Genomic DNA, 20,936 nt, shown 5'->3' on the forward strand with positions numbered 1-20,936 from the left:
GCATTCGATTAAGTATGAAAGCGAGAAAAAAAGCAGAATACCTGCAGACTAGAAGCTTCAACGTCAAAGAACACAAGGCAGGGTCATGGCGGCGAGAAGAGTAGACTCTTGCATACACTACGCCTATCTCGGAAAGAGAGACCTAGAAACGTGCTACCACCAAACATGCTCTTCCACGGGGTTGTGGCTGAAGAAAGAGCACATACAGCGGCCTCCGTTTCACCCGCCTCACCACGAGCTCTTTCTCCCTGCCCACTTTGGCACAGGATGCGAAGTGAAAGACAGAAACTGAGAGAGGGAGAGAGGAGGTGGAGAAAGAAAGGGAGTTTGAGTAACGTAAAACAAATCAGAGATCAAGACGAGAAGGTTTGCCGTGCCGAAAATCACAAAGTGCCTATAAAGGTACGGTTACCAAACTATAGCAAGCAAAACGTGACACACTAGATTTTACGGGAATGCAAGAGGGTCAACTTGTACCCCGACTTGCCAGTATCACCAAGTACACAGTCTGGAAAACAAGGGCTCAGAATTGATTATTCAAGGGAAACACTTGATCAGTCCAGTAGAAGAGGCGAGAAACACCAGAGCAGGTTAATACTTACTTGCCCTTTAGCCAAAGCATGTGACCGACCCCTTCAGCAATTAGTCAATGCTTTCGGTGTTTTTTTAAGGAATATAAATAACCCTCCTGAAAGAAGCTTGAGAGGATGAAGAGTTGATTTTTCTCTCCCCTGGGAATGCAATGATTGCCTTTGTCAGCATTTGGCATCTGTCCCAGGTAGTTTGAGCCTTCGAGTTATAGTCCTCGCTAATCATTACACACATCCAGAGGCTGTTCTGTCACCGCCTGCGTTTTGGATTTCTTGAAACATGACATGAGTGGACCGTGCTACTTCCTCAAAGAGTCTCTAAACACACCTCACTCGGGTAATCTCATTTTGCCTGACTGATTCAGTTGGTTTTATGACTCACCTTGTGTTTGACAGCGTCATCCAAGTTGCACTTTGCATGCAGTCATTTATTTAGAAGTAGCGAAACGCTATGCAAATAGGCTCTGAGAAAGTTACTGCAAATTCCAGCGGAGTCATAACGCTAGAAGTTGGTGAGGTCCTCAAGTCCTTATCATGAAAGAGGAAGTGACTGCAACGTTTCATTTGTTGCGGGGTCTTCTTCCTGTGCCAGAAAGCTCTGATGTAAAACAGGAATACGCTTTATAGTACGCAGATGGCATCTTGTCAAATGAGTCCACGTTTGTCCCGTCTGCTCTCAGGCAGTGTCCTGGGCAGCACAGCGCGTGACGTCACCGCTCCTTTGTTATTGATGCATTTACATATTTCTCATTTACTGAACTCGCTGAACTCTTCACTTCCTAGCACATCCGTTCCCTGTTCAGTCCTCCCAGAGAGAGAGCGAGAGAAAAAACATCTCTTTTAAACATCTTTTTCGAATGGCGCCTTGCCAAAGTTGGGAGCGTGAAAGCACAGAAGGAAATCCTTGATGCAGTGCCTTAGTTGCAGACGCTACAAAGATTTATTTTGCTCTTTTTTCCCCTCTCCTACAAATTTGCTCCCCATGTCTCTTCCTGTCGAAGTGAGGAGGCTGTAAAAGTTTCAGCTGCGCCGGCAGAGGCTGTCTCATTTGGCAGCAGTTCAAAACAGCATTGCTTGCTTCCAAAAGCCAGTCTGCTTGCCAGCCGGGCGAGTTTGAAAAGGCCACGCTACACTCCGCCCATGTTTGGGAGAGCGAGAAATAGAGAGAGAGAGAGAGAGAGAGAAAGAGAGAGATGGGGAAAAGCTACGCGCCACGGCTCAGCCCTTCCCACTCTGCCTTACTTGGCAGAGCAGCTTTTTACAGGATAGGGGGGAATCTAGGTCAGACGCTGTGTGCCTGTTGTGGGACAGATCAGAACACCTTTTCATGTGTGTGAGGTGTACACCTCCCTGGGCACTTACCGTTTCCTGCACATGCCATCCTGTCCAGCTCCGGTTACTCCCGTACAGTAAAGCGTACCTTTCAAAAGACCCTCGGTCCACCTGCGCCTGAGCGCTTTCAAAGAAGAGTCTGTGCTCTTGCGTTCTGTGTAATGCATGTGCCCGGAAACGCTTGGACGGGATGGGCTGTGATGCCTGTGCGCTGATTGTTTTTCTGCGTGTTTGTTTTGGGTCTGTGGCTCCGGAGTCATCTCACTTTCCAACCTGAACTGTTGACATTGGCTTGGTGCACTCCGCAGGTGTTAGCATTGCATAAAAAAACACAGAGCGCCGCTCAGAATGACTGATGGAAGGTCTGAGCAGCTGACTGTCACATTTATGTTTCGGCTCTACCTGCAGAGCTTGTTTTAAACAAGTTCTTGTCGCTCATACGTAGTTCCCTTTTTTCTAGATTGTTTATTTTACTTTCCGTGAGGCCAGTGCGTTTGGAGATGATGACTTGCACTTTTGCGATATTTATAAATGTTTGATGGCAAAAGATAAGGTTTTGAATCGCAAACTATGTTATGATTTCTACTAACTGGCGTTTATAGCACTGTCAGCACTTACACACTTAAGCACAATAAAACTAATGTTTGGAGAGAATATTTGGGGCGACAAACATTGCTTCAAATACACACCTGCATGCACAACTTCTTGACTTCTCTATGACAATCAGGTGTCAGAAACTAAAAGTTGCATTGCGCTTTGTTTATTAAAGTATTTCTGCTTTTTGAATATGCCACCTACTGTCAGAGAATGAATTAGCATTTTCTAACACTTTAGTTCAGGGACCAATTCTAATGATCGACTTGTTGTTCATCAGCTTGCTTATTACCAGCATATTAATGGTTATTTTTTAAGTGCTTAGAAATCCCTTAATCCGACCCCATACCTTAACTACAACCTTACTAACTTACTAACAACCTTACTAGAAGCAAATATAGGAGTTTATTGAAGCAAAATGAGACAATAGTTAGTAAATACTGACAACTACTCCACAAACTAATGCATATCCACATTTTTATTCAGCCTGCAAGACTCTTTTTTGGGCATCGCTCTGAACCGATGATTTGCATGCAAAGGCCAAACATTCATGTACATTAGTATACATTTACATTACTGGCTGCTTGATTCCAAGCTGAGAGCTCAACCATTCATCATATACAGCAGAGCAACAGGACATCATTTGCTTCAGTGTATGTACATAGACAAATCAGGAAACTTTAAAGGAAGTGATGCTTCCTGTGTATTTTTAATGCATTTGCCTCTTTAGATGTCTTTCTATTTCAGCTCCATTCGTAAATATTCAAACACGATCCTCTAAATGGAACATAACTTTGCCTTGAGAGACGTCCACCACAAATTCTTTCATTGCCCACTTCATCAAAGGACCAGCCTCCTCCTGCTCTGTCCACCTGACATATTTCTGAAATATGAAGCTGTGAAGCAGTCCTAAGTGCCACGCTGAAAGCTCTGTTGGAGTGCTTAAGAGAGTGAAGTGGTCCTCACTCTTTTCAGTGAGTGTGGTGGAAGTGTATTATCATTGGTGGAGAAAAACATACCCGAGCAGCTAGATTAATCTACTACATGTGATTTGAAATGTAAATGGTGGCAGTCAGGTGTTCTGTTATGAAAATTAACCATTGTTGTACTACAGATAAAACCAAAATCCAGAAACCATAACCACAAATTAACCATGGTTGTGCTATTTGCAGTACAGCTGTGGCTATTCAAATAATAATCAGTACATCAAAAAAAACATGGGTAGGCCTACTACAGTTTTAGCATGATAAAAAGGTGGCTTATTTTTATTAGGGTTGTTCTGGTTGGGAAAAAAAACTATGCTAAATGGTTACAATAAAATGTAACTTGCTACGAAATTACTACAAAGTTAAATGAGAGTTAAAAATGCTTTCGGCATTTATTGTTGTTGATGCCAGTCTAATCAAACTTGTTTGTATTTTTACAAAAAACCAAATGTCTCTATCCTGGAAATCTTGAACAAAAGTAAGGTAAAAGAATACAACGCAAATTACATAAAATACAGGTAAATGGACTACAAATTGGTGCAGCATGAAGTCACAGAAATTAAAAAGTACAGAAATATATATACAGATTCGCTCACGATTCATAACATATTACATTCATATTCGTTTTAACTGTAATAATATTCGAGAGAAGATTGTGTGGTGACTTCCTTACAATTGATCCTTTGCAGGGGGTTTGACTGAACTCTGAATCTGACAGATAAACCAGTTATCTTTTTGTGGTTGAAACAACCTGCTAATGTTGATTCATGATTATTTCCTGCTAAAACTAGTGCAGAGGGTGAGATGATCATTTCACATGCCCCTCGAACTGAGTCACTACCACGATCTGTCACGACTCATCAAAGAGCCACAAGATTAATAGTTATTAACGGTTACATTTCTTACAAAATGACAACATTTGAAAGCTGAGACTTTGTTTCGTAGCAAAAGAAACCTTGCTCTGTCTTGTCTGTCATTGCGTTGTCAGTTTCCTCTTTGCTCGGCGATGAATTTTTCACTACGTGTGGAGTGAGAGCGCCGTACCTTGACATAGCAACAGTAACCAAGGGGGGCCTAGTTTCGAGGCATCTCGTGACGCCAGCCACCAAACACTAGCATTAAGGGCGTTTTAGTTAGCACAATCCCATTTGCGTGATAAAAGCCAAGCTACTATTGTCTGCACTTAAACGCACATAAAGTCAAAGTAATAGAACCGACATGAAAACGTTACGGCTAACATGCACGGGCATGTTCAGTCTTCTTAGCACTCTAGTACAGAAGGTGACACTGCACGAGCCTGGCAGGTTCAGCTAAGGACACTGATTTTCAGTTGGCTGTTGGGTCAAAGTGAAGTATAATAAAATGCCCCGTCGTTCAAGAGCAGGATAAATACATAGCTGAGTATGTGTTTGAGACGGGCTCAATAGTGTCTCTGTACAAACAACAGAGCAGCCGATTGTCCTGGTTATTGCCAGTTACTAATCAACAATGGCCCCGCCTGTAAAACCCCGGTCAAGTCAGGACACATGTCTCTCTAACCCAGATTCTCAGAGGGAGAGACAGAGCTCGGAGAAATAGCTACATCACAACACGCCACCCCGATCCCTGAGGGCTTCGTGTTATTGCAACACTGAACGTGTGTCATGATGTTGCTTTGAAACCTGCCAAACACACCCTAAAAATGTGGGAAGGCTGAAGGTGACGATCTATAAAAGTAAAATATAGTGACATTTAATGTTTTAATATGGCTTCTTTATATGCTCCACAGAGCTGAGGCCGGTATAGGCCGTCTGTGTTTACTGAAATGAGTCCCTGTAGTTTGTTTGTGGCTTCAGTGCAGCTTGGGACACTAACAAGCAGACATTTTCCAAAATGCTATAAAGCCATAATATTTGCATGCGCTGTATAAAAAAAAAATCCATAAAGTATTAATGTTACATTTGTACTCACTCTCTTTCCCTCTAAGACGTAGATGAGTTTGTTTCTTCATCAGAACAGATTTGGAGATATGTAGCATTACGCTCATCAATGGATCCTTTTCAGTGAATGGGTGCCGTCACAATGAGAGTCCAAACAGCCGCACTAATCCAGTCTGTCAACTAATGCTTTTTGACTTGAAAAAACTGTGTGTTTGTAAGAAATAAATCCATCATCAACTTCAAACTGATTTCCTTCATCTTGTCTGAGTCAGGAGAGAAATATGTGGGGGATAAATGCTTGGTTTAAATATGAAAACGGTCCAGAGCAGCTCTGTTTGTGGGTGGATTTTAATATGAGAGGACAACCAGAGATGGACTTTTTCACCAAAGGAAGTGTTATTATGGAATATATAGATACGTATTTTAGCTGAAAGTGGTTTCAATTGGAGCCATTTCTTGTGGATTACTGGGATGTTTTTATCATCTGTGCGGACTCTTATTCTGACGGCACCCATTCACTGCAGAAGATCCACTGGTGAGCGAGGCTGATAAACCTAATGCTGTCGTTTTAGTCCATAACAGCGAGGAAAACACAATTATTTTAATCTCTAGAGTAGACTGTTTCTTGCATTCTTTATTGCAGCTTGTGGAAAAAAAAAACATTTCCAGAGCACAAATATCAAGTTATATAATGCATGCTGTCATAGGCAGAAAAATATCAAGATATCGTGTAGTGCTGTCTATATTGTCGATTTCCAGTGCTCACCGAGAAAGCATTTCTAAAGTTTCTTGATATCTCCGTGTTTATGTTAGGCCTTAAATGAACTAATAAAATAGCTTCCCAGAATGCCCCTATACTCTTAAGTAGTACCATGAAAATAGTCTGGTCTTCTGACTGACATAATATGCCGACGAACTGATAAGAGAAGCATGAGGGCCTAGAGTTATCTCGTTTAACTAGGAAAATGTACAAAAATGACTTATTTTTACATAGACGTTTGAGTTAGCGATACAGGTGTGTTTATTTAGTACAGTGCGACCCAACTATAAATATCTTTAGTTTATAAGTAACCCTTGCAGCATTTCCGAACCAAGAAAGGCTTTCCACTCATAGACCATGGCATTGTTTGACGAATAAATGATTAATTTACAAAAGATTATCATAAACGCACTACGGATCTATGGATCTCATTTATAAAACAGAAAAAAGGTCAACTTGAATTAAATACGCAGTGAACATGAGAATGGTTTTACAAACTGGGTTCACGTATGAATGGGAAATGTCTTCAGAAATAGCTCCAAATTCTGTTTTGTACGTTAAAAAAGTTATTTAATTTAATATTTCATATTTCGGGAAGAACTGCATTTTGTACCCATTCAGATTCGGTCAGCTTGGTCTTATGAATGATTTACAGAGAAAGTGTTTCATGAATGAGGCCCAATATATCTGTTATCTCACAATTGTAAGTCATAAATCTGTCCTGTAAACTATCAAACAGGTTTTGTCTATAAGAAGCAGAAATGTCTGAAAACTCTTTTGTGAAAAAGTATGCTTTATATATATTCCATGTATTTTTAAAAACATGTAGATAATATAATATCATTAAATTAATTATTAATCAAGGCTTAAGTCATGAATTTACGTTGTTTTCATATTTGTTTTAAAGAAAACCACTTATTTTGATGTGACTAACATACTAAAGAACATTAAAGTACTTCATTAAAATTTTCTGATTACTTAAGGTTTATATGCATAAATGTAAGGTTAAACGTTCTTAATTCATAACATTATCATTACATACAAGCCATCAAAAATATATTCAAATACACAACATGCAAGTTGTGCAATTTAAAGCATAGCGCATCGTCGTTTATTTGTATTCGATTCACTAAATTATTCATTTTTCTATACTCCTCCTTTAATCTTTGGTGATTGGTCGATTGGTCTCATTTTAATCTCATCATGTGTGTAACGTCTGATAAAGCAGTGTTTGTGAACTCGGTGCTGTTTTGTGTACAGCGTTACCGTGGAAACAGGTATTTTTACTGCTCCAAAAGCGACATCTAGTGGCGAAGAACGAATTTACATTTTCGTTCAGACCAAGAAGAAAAGACCAACAAACAAGCGGATCTTTCTTTTGAGAGACGATAACTTCACACACGGTGCACTTTCAGAATTATAACTTTGCAGGACGTTTTCAGTCACCTGGAGCTGTGTTACAATTTTTTGCAATTATTTAAAAATGCATAATAGGGGCGCTTTAAGAGAAAGCGACTCAGTTCAGAAGTTAGAAACCATAGCACCACAGAGTGAGTGTGTGTGTGGATACAGTGAGAGGACAGGAGCATTTGAGAAGGCCCCGAGGGAGAAATGTGCACTTGTTCACACTGCCCTCCATCTGCTCTCTGTGAGGGCGTCAGAATATGCCATCTTTCAAGCGCGCCGAGCCTGTTGTACTGTAACTCATGACAAATCATCTGACAGCCTTTTATTAGAAAAGAGAACACCTCCCGTGCGCCTTTTGTTCCTTTTCATTACATCGCCTGCTCTCCTCTTTGTTTAACACCCTCCCTTTGTGTATTTGTGTGTGTGTTTGCAAAATAAGGCACACTCTGCCCCGTACTTCAGTCCCCTAAGGACGCTATCATATTATCCGTAGTTTCTCATTTACTTTTGTTTGATTTCCTTCGATGTAGAGCGTCCTGTACCCTGAAAATCTGTTAGGGTGTGCATTATCCTGAACAAGACGTTCGTGCCAACACTTTACACCGAGAGAGACATCAGTCCCGGGCTCCGTTCCAATGCTAGCTCCCTCGCTTCGCTAACGACACAAAACTCCAATAAGAGCAAAACACGTCACACAAAAACATTGCGTAGACGCACTATATTTATAATAATACTGAACTACTTAAAAACCTAAAAAAAAGAACATTTACTTGCACATAATGAAATAAAGACCTCAGTATCATGCATTTCTTTACACGCTTAAGAGCAATTTTTAAAAGTTCACTTATAATAATGTCTAAAATTAGCATGTCTAATGTCTAAAAGGTCAAAAAGCAACTAATCCAACTAATTGCATTTAATATGAATATGAATCATAGTAATTTTTCGTTTAACTACGATTAGCGTGCATTTAAGTGTCCATATTTCAAAGTGACAGCATTTTGAATGAGTTTTTCCTCTGGCCAGTTCAACGGAGCATGCATTATTTAAAATGACGCATACGTGTATTTGATTCTGTCGGGAGTTGAAATCTAAACCTGAACTTTAGGGATGAATTCAGGCAGAGTTTTGCCCTTGAGAAAATACGTCCGGATTGACCTAAATTCACCCCGTACTTTCCCCTGCGAAAACACAAAAAGCACACAGGAAGTCGGTCGGCAGCAGGTTGCAGCGTGACACTGTCCCTTTAAGGCCCGAGGAGCTTCGCCACAGTGGGTCAATTCACTGGCTTCTCTTGGGCACCATGCCAGTTGTTGGGAAGGCTGTCAGAGAGAGAGAGCCGGCCAGGAGATCCATTAGTCTAGACTGCCATAATCAGGCAGGGAGAGGGGTACAGAGGACAGAGCTGGACCCCGCGGGTCAGGAGGAGATGTGTGCCAGGCCACTGAACTCTGACACCCTACTTCAGGCTCATAATTAAAGCTACAGGTTAAAAGATGCGGTCGTGTTTTCAACACTTGGCAGCCGGCCCACACGCTTGCGAGTATGGAGACGGGAAATGGAGAGGTTCAATTAGCGCACGCTTTGGATGGAGCTGTTAATGCACGGGACGCCTTCACACGCATCTGAACATTGCATGTTATTAAAAGTTGCGATCATTTATTGTGTGGTCAGTATAAAGAGTGTTAAAGGGTAAACGCACTGTGTTAATTAACATACACAGTTTTATAACACATGCATTATGACAGAAAAGCGCTTCAGTTTGCACTATATTTTAAATACATTAGAACTATGGCTTGAATGAACTGAGTTTATCCCAACTACAATAAATACTGTGATACCCTCTTGTGGCAAGTATTGGTAACTACATAAAGAAACACTAAAATAAAATAAAATGAAAAGCTACACATACGAACCCCATTAAAAGGTACATTTGCTATACTATTTAGTATCGTTTAAACATGATTATTTGTGATTCTACAAACAAAAAAGTGATGTTTCACTCAGAAATGGATAGTAAAGTAACGTGAAATTCCAAAGTAGAAAGAAAATATTTGTTTATATTCTATAAGTCCCATTATTTCAAATGTTTAGGACGTATTATTTTACTATTACAAAGCTATTTTTAATGTTGTTGTTTTTGTATTCTTGAAATGCACATTGTTTTATTCATTTCTCTACCCTTAGCATCTAAATCATTATAATACAAGTATCAAAAAATAAAATGAATCACCGTCATGCTATAATGAGACATGAATCACTTGCTCTTATGGTAACTTATTCTCTACTGTATTTAATTAACAGAGCATGATTTTAATGTACCTATGTGTGAGCTCCCCCAAAGAGACATGTGGCTCCCTCTAATTCTGATCACAATCCTATTAAATCTTTGCAAGTGGATGGGTTAGACCTCCAGTGACTGGTTTTGTAATGGTTTGTCCCCCATTGACAGATGGCACACTAATGCTAAAAGCACGCTGGGAAACAGCGCTCTCATCTTATTGGTCTTTCAAGACAACCAGTAAAACCCAGCCTGCACGCAAAAGACGTGCCGTGTCTCATAGGCCACGTTAATAATCACCGGTAATATTTTTGATGCGTGCTTTGATGAACGCTGAGATTATTATTTTTTCTGATTCGGCTGACTGGGTGAGCTTTGGAGATCTCATTGGAGAAGAACCGGGAGGTTTTGGTGTCTTCACCCCATGCCTCTGCAGAAAGAGATCTTACAGGAGGTCTGGACAGAAGACTGGTGAGCAGGGCCTTACCACAAATATCGTAATAAACGTATCTGCTTTGCTAATAATGCTGATTTATCTCTTAGCCCTCCTAACAATGACTCCAAAAGGTCAGCGCAGGTGAGTCATGCATCAGGTGTTGGTGTACGTTTGCGCATGTCTCAGTTTAAACACCCAAAGAATAACATTCTTGGATAAATAAGTTAGTTAAATAATAAGTTATTAAATAAATACACTCTTCCGCTGAAGGTGAAGATGCTCTTTGGATGACAAACTTATTAAGATGATGCATTCTGAGTAACGCTGTTGCTAAAATATTACGAAACTCCTTCCCAAATGTAAAAATGTCATTAATAATCTGCATAACCGCTGAAAAAAAGTACAAAACTAACTGGGTTGACACCCTGTGTAAGCTTACTTAAAATGTGTACTTTTAAAGCATATTGAGTTACCATTTGGGGGGTCAGTACGGTACCTCTTAAGATTTGTACCTAACACTCTTAGAGAAGAAAGGTACAAAAGCTGCGTCCATGACATACCTACCATTGAGTAACTAATATGTACACTTTAGCAACTAATATGTAACTTTGAGGTAGGTGACACGCACACACACTTTAGAGATAAATAATGTACTATGCCTGTGACAGCTTACCTTTTTATCTAACGCAATAACGGAAACTTATTTTATTTTGTGGGTAAAAGGTGCGTTCCTCTTGAGTTGTTTTGGTTGCTCCTGAGGCAGATGGGCTTTACACCGAATCCTATTATCAAGCTCTCTGGACTCAACTAGCCTTCGTAATCAGCCACACTGACGCCCTCAGCGCACTCTCATATAAACACACATGAGCGCTTCATCCGCTCTCTTGCCTGGACTTTTACTATCGAACCGATGTCATCTCGATAACCATGTCTTCAGAGAAGGTACATCTTAGCTGTCGTGTCTTAGAGCTGAAAAGAGTTAAAAATGCCTATAATACTGGATGTTTTAGGCAGTAAATGTTTATCATTCTGTGCCAGGCATACACACGTGAACTAGAAGGTACTGAACAAGCCTAGGTTTGTCAGATGAAGTTAATGCAAGTCTGTTTGATTGATTAGGGTTTTGTGTTTGTTCCTTTGCAGGACATAACATGCAGTATGTTGTGATTTACATAGAGCCAACCGGTTTATCTACCAATCTGTAGCTATATTTTAAGATGGCGAGGAACAGTCCATCTCATCCTATCCACGAATCTAAAATTGATTAATCTACCCATAAACTATATGATCAAACATCTTTTTAATAAAGGAAAGCCTTTCGTCAATATTTTATGCCAGCTTTAGTGTTAGGGTTGGTGTATGCATCACTGGATTCAAGCTGTTTTGAAATATATTTCTTGTTTATGAAGAAGGCAATACATTCGACACTGGATTAAAAAAAGCCAAGGGAGCATTTAGGCTTTAAGATAGGTATAATTCATAGCCTAGGCATTGTGTAACATGTTGATTGGCTGAAACGACTCTTTGATCATCAAAATGATTGCATTTTCCTGTCGGCAGGATACAGAAAGGCTTTAGAAAAGGAAAGCACTGCTTTCGTAATGGATTGAGTTGGCTCTTGTTGTTGTTCTAGACGGTTCCTGGTACCTCTTTATTGGTTAAATGCCAGGTTTAAATTAAATTAATAAATAAACATTTTTAAGAATTTGATATTAATGTTTAATGATTAAAACAAGATATAAACATAGTTTTTTTTCTCAAATATTTTTTTTTTTGTCATTGAAAGTAATTGAGAGCAGGCTTTCCACGTTAAATGTTTCAAAATGTTTGTTTTCCAAAAACAGGAAATATTTTTTTTTGCATCTGTTTCCTTTTTCCCTGCGTATCCTGTTACATTTTTAACCGTAAAAAGGGAGGAGAAAAGGCGAAAGAATATGTCAGAGAGGGGTTGATCGAGGCCACTGGAGCATGGCACTGAAACTCGCTGACCCTCGAGTAGACACGACTGAAATTATGAAAAGTGCTTAAACATTAACTCTAATTAAAAACTAGCCGGACGATATTTCTTCCGTCATACAGAATCTCCCTTGGCTAGCGGCCTATGAAGGGGTTTTCCGTAAAATCCCCATGTGATCAAGGATCCCACTGTCTTTGCTCTTTGTTAAAGTGAGGTCTATAAATACTCATTTAAGATGGGAACTAATCAGATTATATGCTCCCCACTCCGTGCAGTACAGAAGCAGGCTGTGACGTCCGGCCTACATTGTGTAAGACTATGACTTTCTCCATATCCTTAACCTAGTCTGGCCTCCCTTGGCGTTCTGTACGTAAGAGGTCACGTCTTAAACCGTCCAGTCAAACAGATTGAACCTCTTTTGTTCGAGCATTGTTTGAATGTACAGACACTTCTGACTGATTATTTGCCTTAAGAAAGGTGTAAGAAACGTGTAAACGAAGTAGCTTAAATAAGAGACTCATGGGTAACACTTTATTTTACAGTTAACTATTAGTTTTTTTATTTTGCTAGAATATTAGCCATTTATTAGTGCTAATTAAGCACATATTAAAGCCTTATTGTACATAACCTTATTCTAACCCTTCCCAATAACAACTACCTTACTAACTAAATTAAGAATTTGTTGAGGGAAAAGTCGTAGTTAACAGTTAACAAGTGTTACCTGTTCTAAAGTGACTCGTGTATTAATTTCTAATGTATTCTGTTCATTATTTTGCCCGCTTTCGTTGATCTGCGGCAATGGGTACGTACAAAACCTCCGCTTCAATTTTAGCGACCATCACAAAAATCCACGAAGAAAAGGCCATTCATTGTCTTCGTTTACAGTGCAGAAGACAAAAAAGAAGAAGCCTGAGGCGGATTCTGGAAAGGCCAAGGGAACTGAAGCCAAACCCAAAAAGAGCAAAGCTAAAAAGAGTGAAGAGCTGTCAGGAGATGAGGACAGCACGCCCTCAAAGAGTCAGTCTGATGCATCTCAAACACGCTTTTAACTGTTAGGACTTCATCTTATAGGATTTGGTGTATTTGGATGAGAAATGAAATAGACAATGGTTATGTAGACAATGAAGTCTGTGGTCAAAAAGAAACATTGTATTAGCTTGCAAAAAGCTAACCGTGTCACAAAAAGACGTTTGTAGGTCTTGAAATGGACGCTAGTGATAAACTACACTTGGGGTTAACTCTGCTGGGACGTGTTGATCAGCTGTTGAATGGTCTATGGTTGTTAAAACAAATGTCAATTACTTATTTCTTAGCAGAAAGCAAAGCGGTAAAGAAGAAGAAAACCGAGAAGGACAAAGAAGCATCAGAGAAGAACACAAAAAAGAAGGCCAAGAGCACTCCTAAGAAGAAGAAAGGTACATGTGATTTTTAATAATCAACTGGGACAAATGAATATTTTACTGAACAGGAAGATCAATGCGTCCATTTTTGAAAACCAGTGGTGCTATAGGGAACAAAGTGACATGTTTTCCGTTTTAAACTGGATGTTTAATAGAAGATACTGTATAGCGTCGATCATAGGTGCGTTGGATAAAATTGAAAAATGTATGAAACTTGAATCGTTGTGAAATTACTAGCAATGTTGGGGTCAGTCATTCTTCCTCAGGTTTACTGCAAGCGGTTTAAATATTTCATTTAAAAAGGGCGAATAGGAATTGTCATGTCAATTGATTTGAGTGAAAGAATGTGAACTATGAATGTGGTTGTAAATTATGCCTAAAAACCTGTAGAAATCTGTCCGCTGGCCTTCTCGGTTATTGTATTAGGTTTTACATTTTATTTCAGTGTACATTTTGTAGGTGACTGAGTCTGGACAACACTGACTGGCTGATGGCTCCACAAGAACAGTCACAAACCTTTCAGCTGTCTGATATAATACAGGGGGAATCATCATCAATATGAGCCCTTCAAAAAGAAATCGTTGATTTCTTCAACCTACATCTACTATACAGTAGTAATCACATATTGCCAATATGTTTCTTTCAATATATTTGCATGACAAGGACGCTTTTACAATCAGATAAAAGATAAGATCCCCATTTTGCTAATCGAACTGTTTTTGGCCCCCACTGATTTTCATGTTGAACTATTCCTTCAATTGAAAGAGGGACGTCATTTAAGAGGTCCTAAAATTAGTCAATAATACAAAGTTTTGGACTATGCCAGCCCTATTTTATGGGGAGAGTTACATTTTTAATTAAAACATGCAACTCTCCCCATAAAGTAGAGCTGGCATAGTCCAAAACTCTGTATTATTGACTAATTTTAGGATCTATTTCATTGTCTTAGTCGTTGATACGATTCGTCCTTCAACCCTGATGTCTTTTCAATCAGAATCCGATGATGAGGATGACGAGGATGACGAAGAGGAGACCTCACAGAAGAAAACTAAAAAGAAAACCACCAAAGAAAAGAAACCAAAGGCCAAAGGTCAGCTGAGCGTATTCACACTTGAATGCATGCTAACGAGCGAGGCCAAGGGTCACTTTGGGCCCTGCTCCATTCGTTTCAACAGTCAAGTAGCATTTATGTTATTGTAAGAGTCGCTCTCAACTTTGCTGGGGAGTGTTTATCGAGAGTATTTTTGGTCCCTGAAAACGGCTTTTGGTTTTTTTGTTTGTTTTTTCCCCCTCTGAGCCAATCACTTGAGGTATCGAGTCAGAGGAAACCGTTAGACAATGGCTTCAGTGTGTGTAACTCTTAATGTCGTTATGTACACATGCATGGGGGTTTGCTGCTCAGGAAGAGGATTAGCTCTAGATCTCGTGAGCTAAGAAGATTAGTCAGAACAATACGCGAGATCTGTCTTAAAGATCACCACTCCGCTTTATCTATGAGCCGAAGTGGGGCACTTTCAAGTGAATTTGACTCTTGTTTTTAGTTACGCTTTTAGGGATCCGTTCGTTCATCTTGTAAAGGCTTGGCCTCATTTTTCCTGTTGTTAAAGACAGATGGTGAGCTCCTCAGGGGGTGTCTGATCAAGCCACTCGGATAAGTGGAGAAATTACTTCAACAATTGAAAAACAAAGTCCAGCTGCTAACTTATTAGACGTTCAGCAAAGACCTAGATGAATGAAAACCTTCACAGAGGGATGTGAAGAGCATGTTTCAAAAGTTTAACAATATAGTGGGTGGAGAAAAGACATAAGAAGTGGCTAATGGCTCTCTGAGACTAAGCTGTTTTGACATTTAGGCTAAATCTCTCTGGTTGTCCTTTATGTATTGAGCCATCAGCAGCATAATTTTCATATTGAAAGACACTCTTTACCTGAATAAGCCTAAGGAGTTCTGGGAACCGGTCCTGACTTGACTATCACATAAAGACTCTCAGCTAAATACCCTGTGAATGAACTCTAGCTTCAGTGACTCATACATCAACCTTACACTGTAAAAAATCTGTAAAATTACAGTGAAAACCTGACAGCTGTGGTTGCCGGAATTCTACCGTAAAAAAAATGCGGTAACAACGTTTTAAGTTACATTTACAGTTAAATACCGTAATTTCATTAACTGACATAATGTTAATATACCAACTTATTAAAGTGCTGAAATCTGTTTTGTACTTTTGATATACACTGATAACCACCAAATGCAGGCAGAGATGAGAAAGTCACATGACGAACCAAAGCCCATCACATGCAGCTTTTAAATATAAATATATATAGAAGTCATTCACACAAACACTAAACACCATCATGGTGAGATTAAACTGAAATATGCAATAAACATTAATTTAACAACATTAGATGTAACAGACAACCCTAATAAACATAATAAGAAAAACTACAAAGAAACATAGTGATTTTAAAGAAAAAAACATCTGTTTACCGTTAAACATTTAACAGGTTTTCACTGTAGCATTTTCAGGTTTTTTTCTGTTGAAAACATGGTCATGTTTACAGTGTAGGTTTTGTTGTAGGCAGAGTTATTTGATCTAACTTTTAATCTAACGTATTATCTCTGCAGAGAGTAAAGGTGAATCAGAAAGCAGAGGAAAGACAGCCAAGGCTAAAAAGGAGCCAGCTTCTATGTTTCAGATAAATGGAGACAAACCAGATTTTATCGCAAAAAAGAAAGGTAATTTAACTTTTCTTAAAACACTATACATTAATCATAGTATTGCTAGAACATCATTGTGAATCTCACAAATCCTGTCAAATTTGTGGTCTAATTATGACTTCTCCTTTCTGTAAAGTGAAAGAAAAAATATATGTCTTGGAATTTAGAAAAAAATGTAAATTACTTTAATTTAAATTACTAAAATGAAAATAATGCAATACACACACATGCTTAATTGAATCGTGGGGACCATTATTTTTTTGAATACTGACCAAACAATATTTTCTAACCTCTAACCCTAGCCATACACCTTACACAAAACCTGTTTGCATTTTTACACTTTTAGATAAACATGACAAACGCAGGCCAGTCCTCTCTGTCAAAAATGAAAAGGTTATTCCTTTAGCATAGACAAGCACACACACACACAAATCTACAGGTGTTTGGCTTTTTTATTACCTGAACATTCTTTGGAATGTTTCATTAAATAATTCGTAATGCAATTCTATGCATCCTTGTTCACAGTGTTTTGAAGAATACTTATTACTAATGGTGTGATTGTTAAATTTGTTGGCTGGATCAGCTCCAGTCATCAAGTCTGACAGCGATGAGAGCGAGCCAGAGACTAAACCCAGCAAGAGCAAAAAGAAATCCACCGCCAACTCCACCTCCATGTTTCAGGCTGGAGGAAACAAAGACAAGAAAAAAGACAAGACTAATAAGGACAAAGAGAAGAACAACAAGAAAAAGAGTAAGTGAATGATTGAGTGTGAATGAAGGAACAGCACAACATTTACTTCATATTTCGGGTCCCACTTTACATTAAGTGTGGTTACATGCTACATACACATCTAATTAATATGTCTGACCCACCTGGGAAATTAACTAGAAAATGTCTGCACACATTTTTTTTCAGCTCTAGAGCATAGTACATCAATCACTTTTATTTTAAACGTTCAAGGAAAACTCCTTATAATAACAACAATAACTTTTGTTTGACATGTAGACGCTGCTAAATCTGATGAAAGTGATGATGAGGATATAGAAGTGCCCAGAAAGAAGAAAGGCAAAGGCAGGAAAAGTAAAAAGGCAAGGCTACTGTATACTGAGGCAATGCCATCCTGAGGGCAAGCATGTATATTCTGAAAGGTATTATCTGTCTCGTGACAGGAGGAGGAGAGGCCTCCATCACCAGAGATCGAGTTCGATGACCTTGAGGAGTTTGTTCTTCAGCCTGCACCTCAGGGAACCACCATCAAGTGTAAAGTGACGCGAGACAAGCGTGGCATGGACAGGGGCTTCTACCCCACCTACTACCTTCATCTAGACAATGACAAGAAGGTGACTTGCTCTCACTTTTGTGTTCAGACAATTCTACGAGGTTTTCTAGTAAATGAGAGGGCAGTTGAAATGCCGACGTGATTTTGAGGTCCTCTTCCACCCCATCCTGCAGGTTTTCCTACTGGCTGGTCGAAAAAGAAAAAAGAGTGCGACGTCTAATTATTTGATATCGATAGATGCCACTGACCTGTCGCGAGGCGGAGAAAATTTTATTGGAAAGTTGAGGTAACCTGCATGATATAAAACGTACCAAAACTAGCAGGCATGAGCTACTGCACCTTCTTGATTTTACGGTTTGGCATCTCTTCAGGTCCAATCTCATGGGTACCAAGTTCACAGTGTTTGACAACGGCCTCAACCCTGACCGTGCGCTCAGAGACATGTCTAACGCCCGGCAAGAGCTAGCGGCTATCATTTACGTGAGTACTCACTTAGTGTTGAACTGTACCGTGGACACCGGCGGAGCTCACTTTTTAGCATGTATGGTTATCTTTATTAAAGTGAATGAATGAATGATATGTTTGCTGTTTTTGATAGTATTCCACTATGATCACATTACACAAAACTAAAAATGTCCATCAGAAGAACACATTAACATATTTTTTTGAGACCCCCTCCTAAATTTTGCACCCTGTATACACTGGTCTTTCTGTCCAGGAAACAAATGTGCTGGGGTTTAAAGGGCCCAGAAAAATGACTGTCATCATCCCAGGCATGGATGACGATAATGAGCGAGTGCCGATATGTCCACGAACGGTAAGTTCAGTTATTAACGCACTGCTATTTCTGACCGTGGTATGCCACAACAAAGGCAAGCAAGTAAATTAGACTTAATAAACATAGGCTTATTAGAAACATGTGCTTCAAAATCTAAAAAACTAGTTCAATTCACTGCAGTTTATGGCTGAAGTGAGCATTAGTGACAGTAAAACAGCAACAACTTTTATTCCTTTTCACATAAATCATCATTACAGATTATGATTATGGATTAATATAGACACAACACTGTGTTATGAACACTTTTAGCTTGGCATACGATAAGTGTTCTTATACATTTTTACGCTTGCGTCACATAACCGGCTACATACGTTTGGCTTTTCTTATTTGGTAAACGTGCTCAGTAGCGCACCTGGTACAGCACTGCATTTGATACGAAACACTCGAGTAAAAATCCTGTCAAACGTGTCACAGTTAAATAGATTAAAGACTTGGAGAAGCAAAAATTGCATGGTTGCTTAAGCGAATGCATTTTTAATTTCACATTTGCCCGTTTGTTTTAGGGTCAGATTTAGTAAATGCGGTTTCCTATTTTCAAACGCGTTAGAGTGGCTTTTTTCAATAAGCTTTGATTGCAAATTTTCAATAATGTCTAAATTAAAGCAAAGGTAACGCTTTATTTCTTTAACCCGCTTAAGACAGTCTACTAACAGTGAGTAACTTAGAGTATTAGTAGGCTGCCTGCTTAATATCTTCTAATGCTTTATTTTGATGCATATACAACATACTGACGATCAGAAACTTTACGCATATGTAAACCTATTCTACTCTAGACATGGAGTTGCAAATTAACGACAGTTAGTTAGCACTTAGTTACAAAGTTACTCACAGTTAGCAGCCTGTCTAAAGTGGACTACCAAATTTAAACTTAAACAAAGCACTGTTTTTTGCGCTAAGGACTATTTGCCAATGAATTTTACTGCCATTTGAGACATTTTTAGAGACCATAAAGAAACGCGTTTTTGAACTCAGCGGACATTTCTCTTCGAAACGTGCAGTGAGGTACATAAACACAGTCTTTTATAAACGGTGAGGTATATATTTTTATGAGGCCGGGTCGAGATTTAGCTTTTACTGCAAGCTGTTGCTGCTAAAACTGCTTTCAACATTTAACCACCAGCCATTACGTCCCGATAACGATAGCTAGCTGGACCCAGAAACTCCAACGCTCACTACATCAATCAATTATTCACGCACGGCAAATCTGTTATTTTACCCTTAAGGACAACGACAGCATACTCACGCGCTACCAAAACAGACATATGGACAACCTGATTGAACTCCACAACAAAACCCCAGTCTGGAACGACGACACCGCTTCCTACGTCCTCAACTTCTCCGGTCGGGTCACGCAGGCCTCTGTCAAGAACTTCCAGATCGTCCACAGCAAAGACAGTGAGTCGCACTGGTCAACACCGTAGCATCTATTGTTCTGATAATTCCTTACTGCGCTGGAACCGTTTTCTGTTTTGTATTATTGTAGCCTGAACGTAAAAGCTACTCCGACTCTTTTTCAGATAGCTACATTGTGATGCAGTTTGGAAGGGTGGCAGACGACATGTTCACGCTGGACTATAATTACCCCATGTGTGCGGTGCAAGCCTTCGCTATCGCTCTGTCCAGCTTTGACGGCAAACTGGCCTGCGAATGAACACGAGGCACAAGAGTCATATCTCTGAGAGAAACACACGGTAACTTCGCCGTCGGGAAGACGATGAAGTACGACGTGTTATTTGATAATGTGGGACATTTTTATGATTTCCACTGTGCCTGAAAGTGACTGGGATGCACTCATCCTGGATACAGAACAGAAACTGACACCAGAGCCAGGCGTCAAACGTACGTCTCTGCATGTATGTGGCTACATAAAATGGCAAAAGATTTTTGATTATATTTTATGTTGTACTGAGATTAAAGAATGAATGATATATATATATATATATATATATATATATATATATATATATATATATATATATATATATATATATACATATATATATATATATATATATATATATATATATATATATATATATATATATATATATATATATATATATATAATTGATTTTCCTCTCAAACTTATGAGGTGCAAAACATAAAAATATGCATACATGTGCATTTTTTGTCTTTTTTTATATTTCAAATTTACTAGAATATGTGTACTGAAACTGTAGTATCATGTTGCTTTATTTTCGGTATTTTTGGTATGTTTTACTATTTATGTCTAATGTGCATGCCTTTACATATTCTTCTGCTGAAACAAAGTGATTAGTTTCGTTCATTTATATTTAATGAATTCCTGCCCACGCATTAAGGACATCAAGGATTTCAAAACTGTTTGTTTGTTTATTTTGTTTTTGTTTTTTTAAATTAAACTAATGTATGTCCCGTGCATTAACATGAGAAAGACTCTATAATACTTTGTGATGCA

At 39.0% G+C, this 20,936-nt stretch overlaps 1 protein-coding gene across 1 annotated transcript; it reads left to right on the forward strand.

Annotated features, from left to right (window-relative positions):
* Positions 1–11,055: 11,055 nt before the first annotated feature.
* On the forward strand, positions 11,056–20,404 carry tulp1a (TUB like protein 1a). Its single transcript, XM_043224236.1, has 13 exons — positions 11,056–11,247; positions 13,148–13,279; positions 13,576–13,677; positions 14,657–14,752; positions 16,289–16,399; positions 16,965–17,132; positions 17,388–17,470; positions 17,552–17,722; positions 17,835–17,947; positions 18,033–18,141; positions 18,380–18,478; positions 19,723–19,894; positions 20,017–20,404. The coding sequence occupies exons 1-13, from the start codon at positions 11,169–11,171 to the stop codon at positions 20,148–20,150; spliced, it is 1,569 nt and encodes a 522-aa protein (XP_043080171.1). The 5' UTR covers positions 11,056–11,168; the 3' UTR covers positions 20,151–20,404.
* Positions 20,405–20,936: the final 532 nt, after the last annotated feature.

Source organism: Puntigrus tetrazona, chromosome 23 (assembly GCF_018831695.1).
Source record: "Puntigrus tetrazona isolate hp1 chromosome 23, ASM1883169v1, whole genome shotgun sequence".
Lineage (NCBI taxonomy): Eukaryota > Metazoa > Chordata > Actinopteri > Cypriniformes > Cyprinidae > Puntigrus > Puntigrus tetrazona.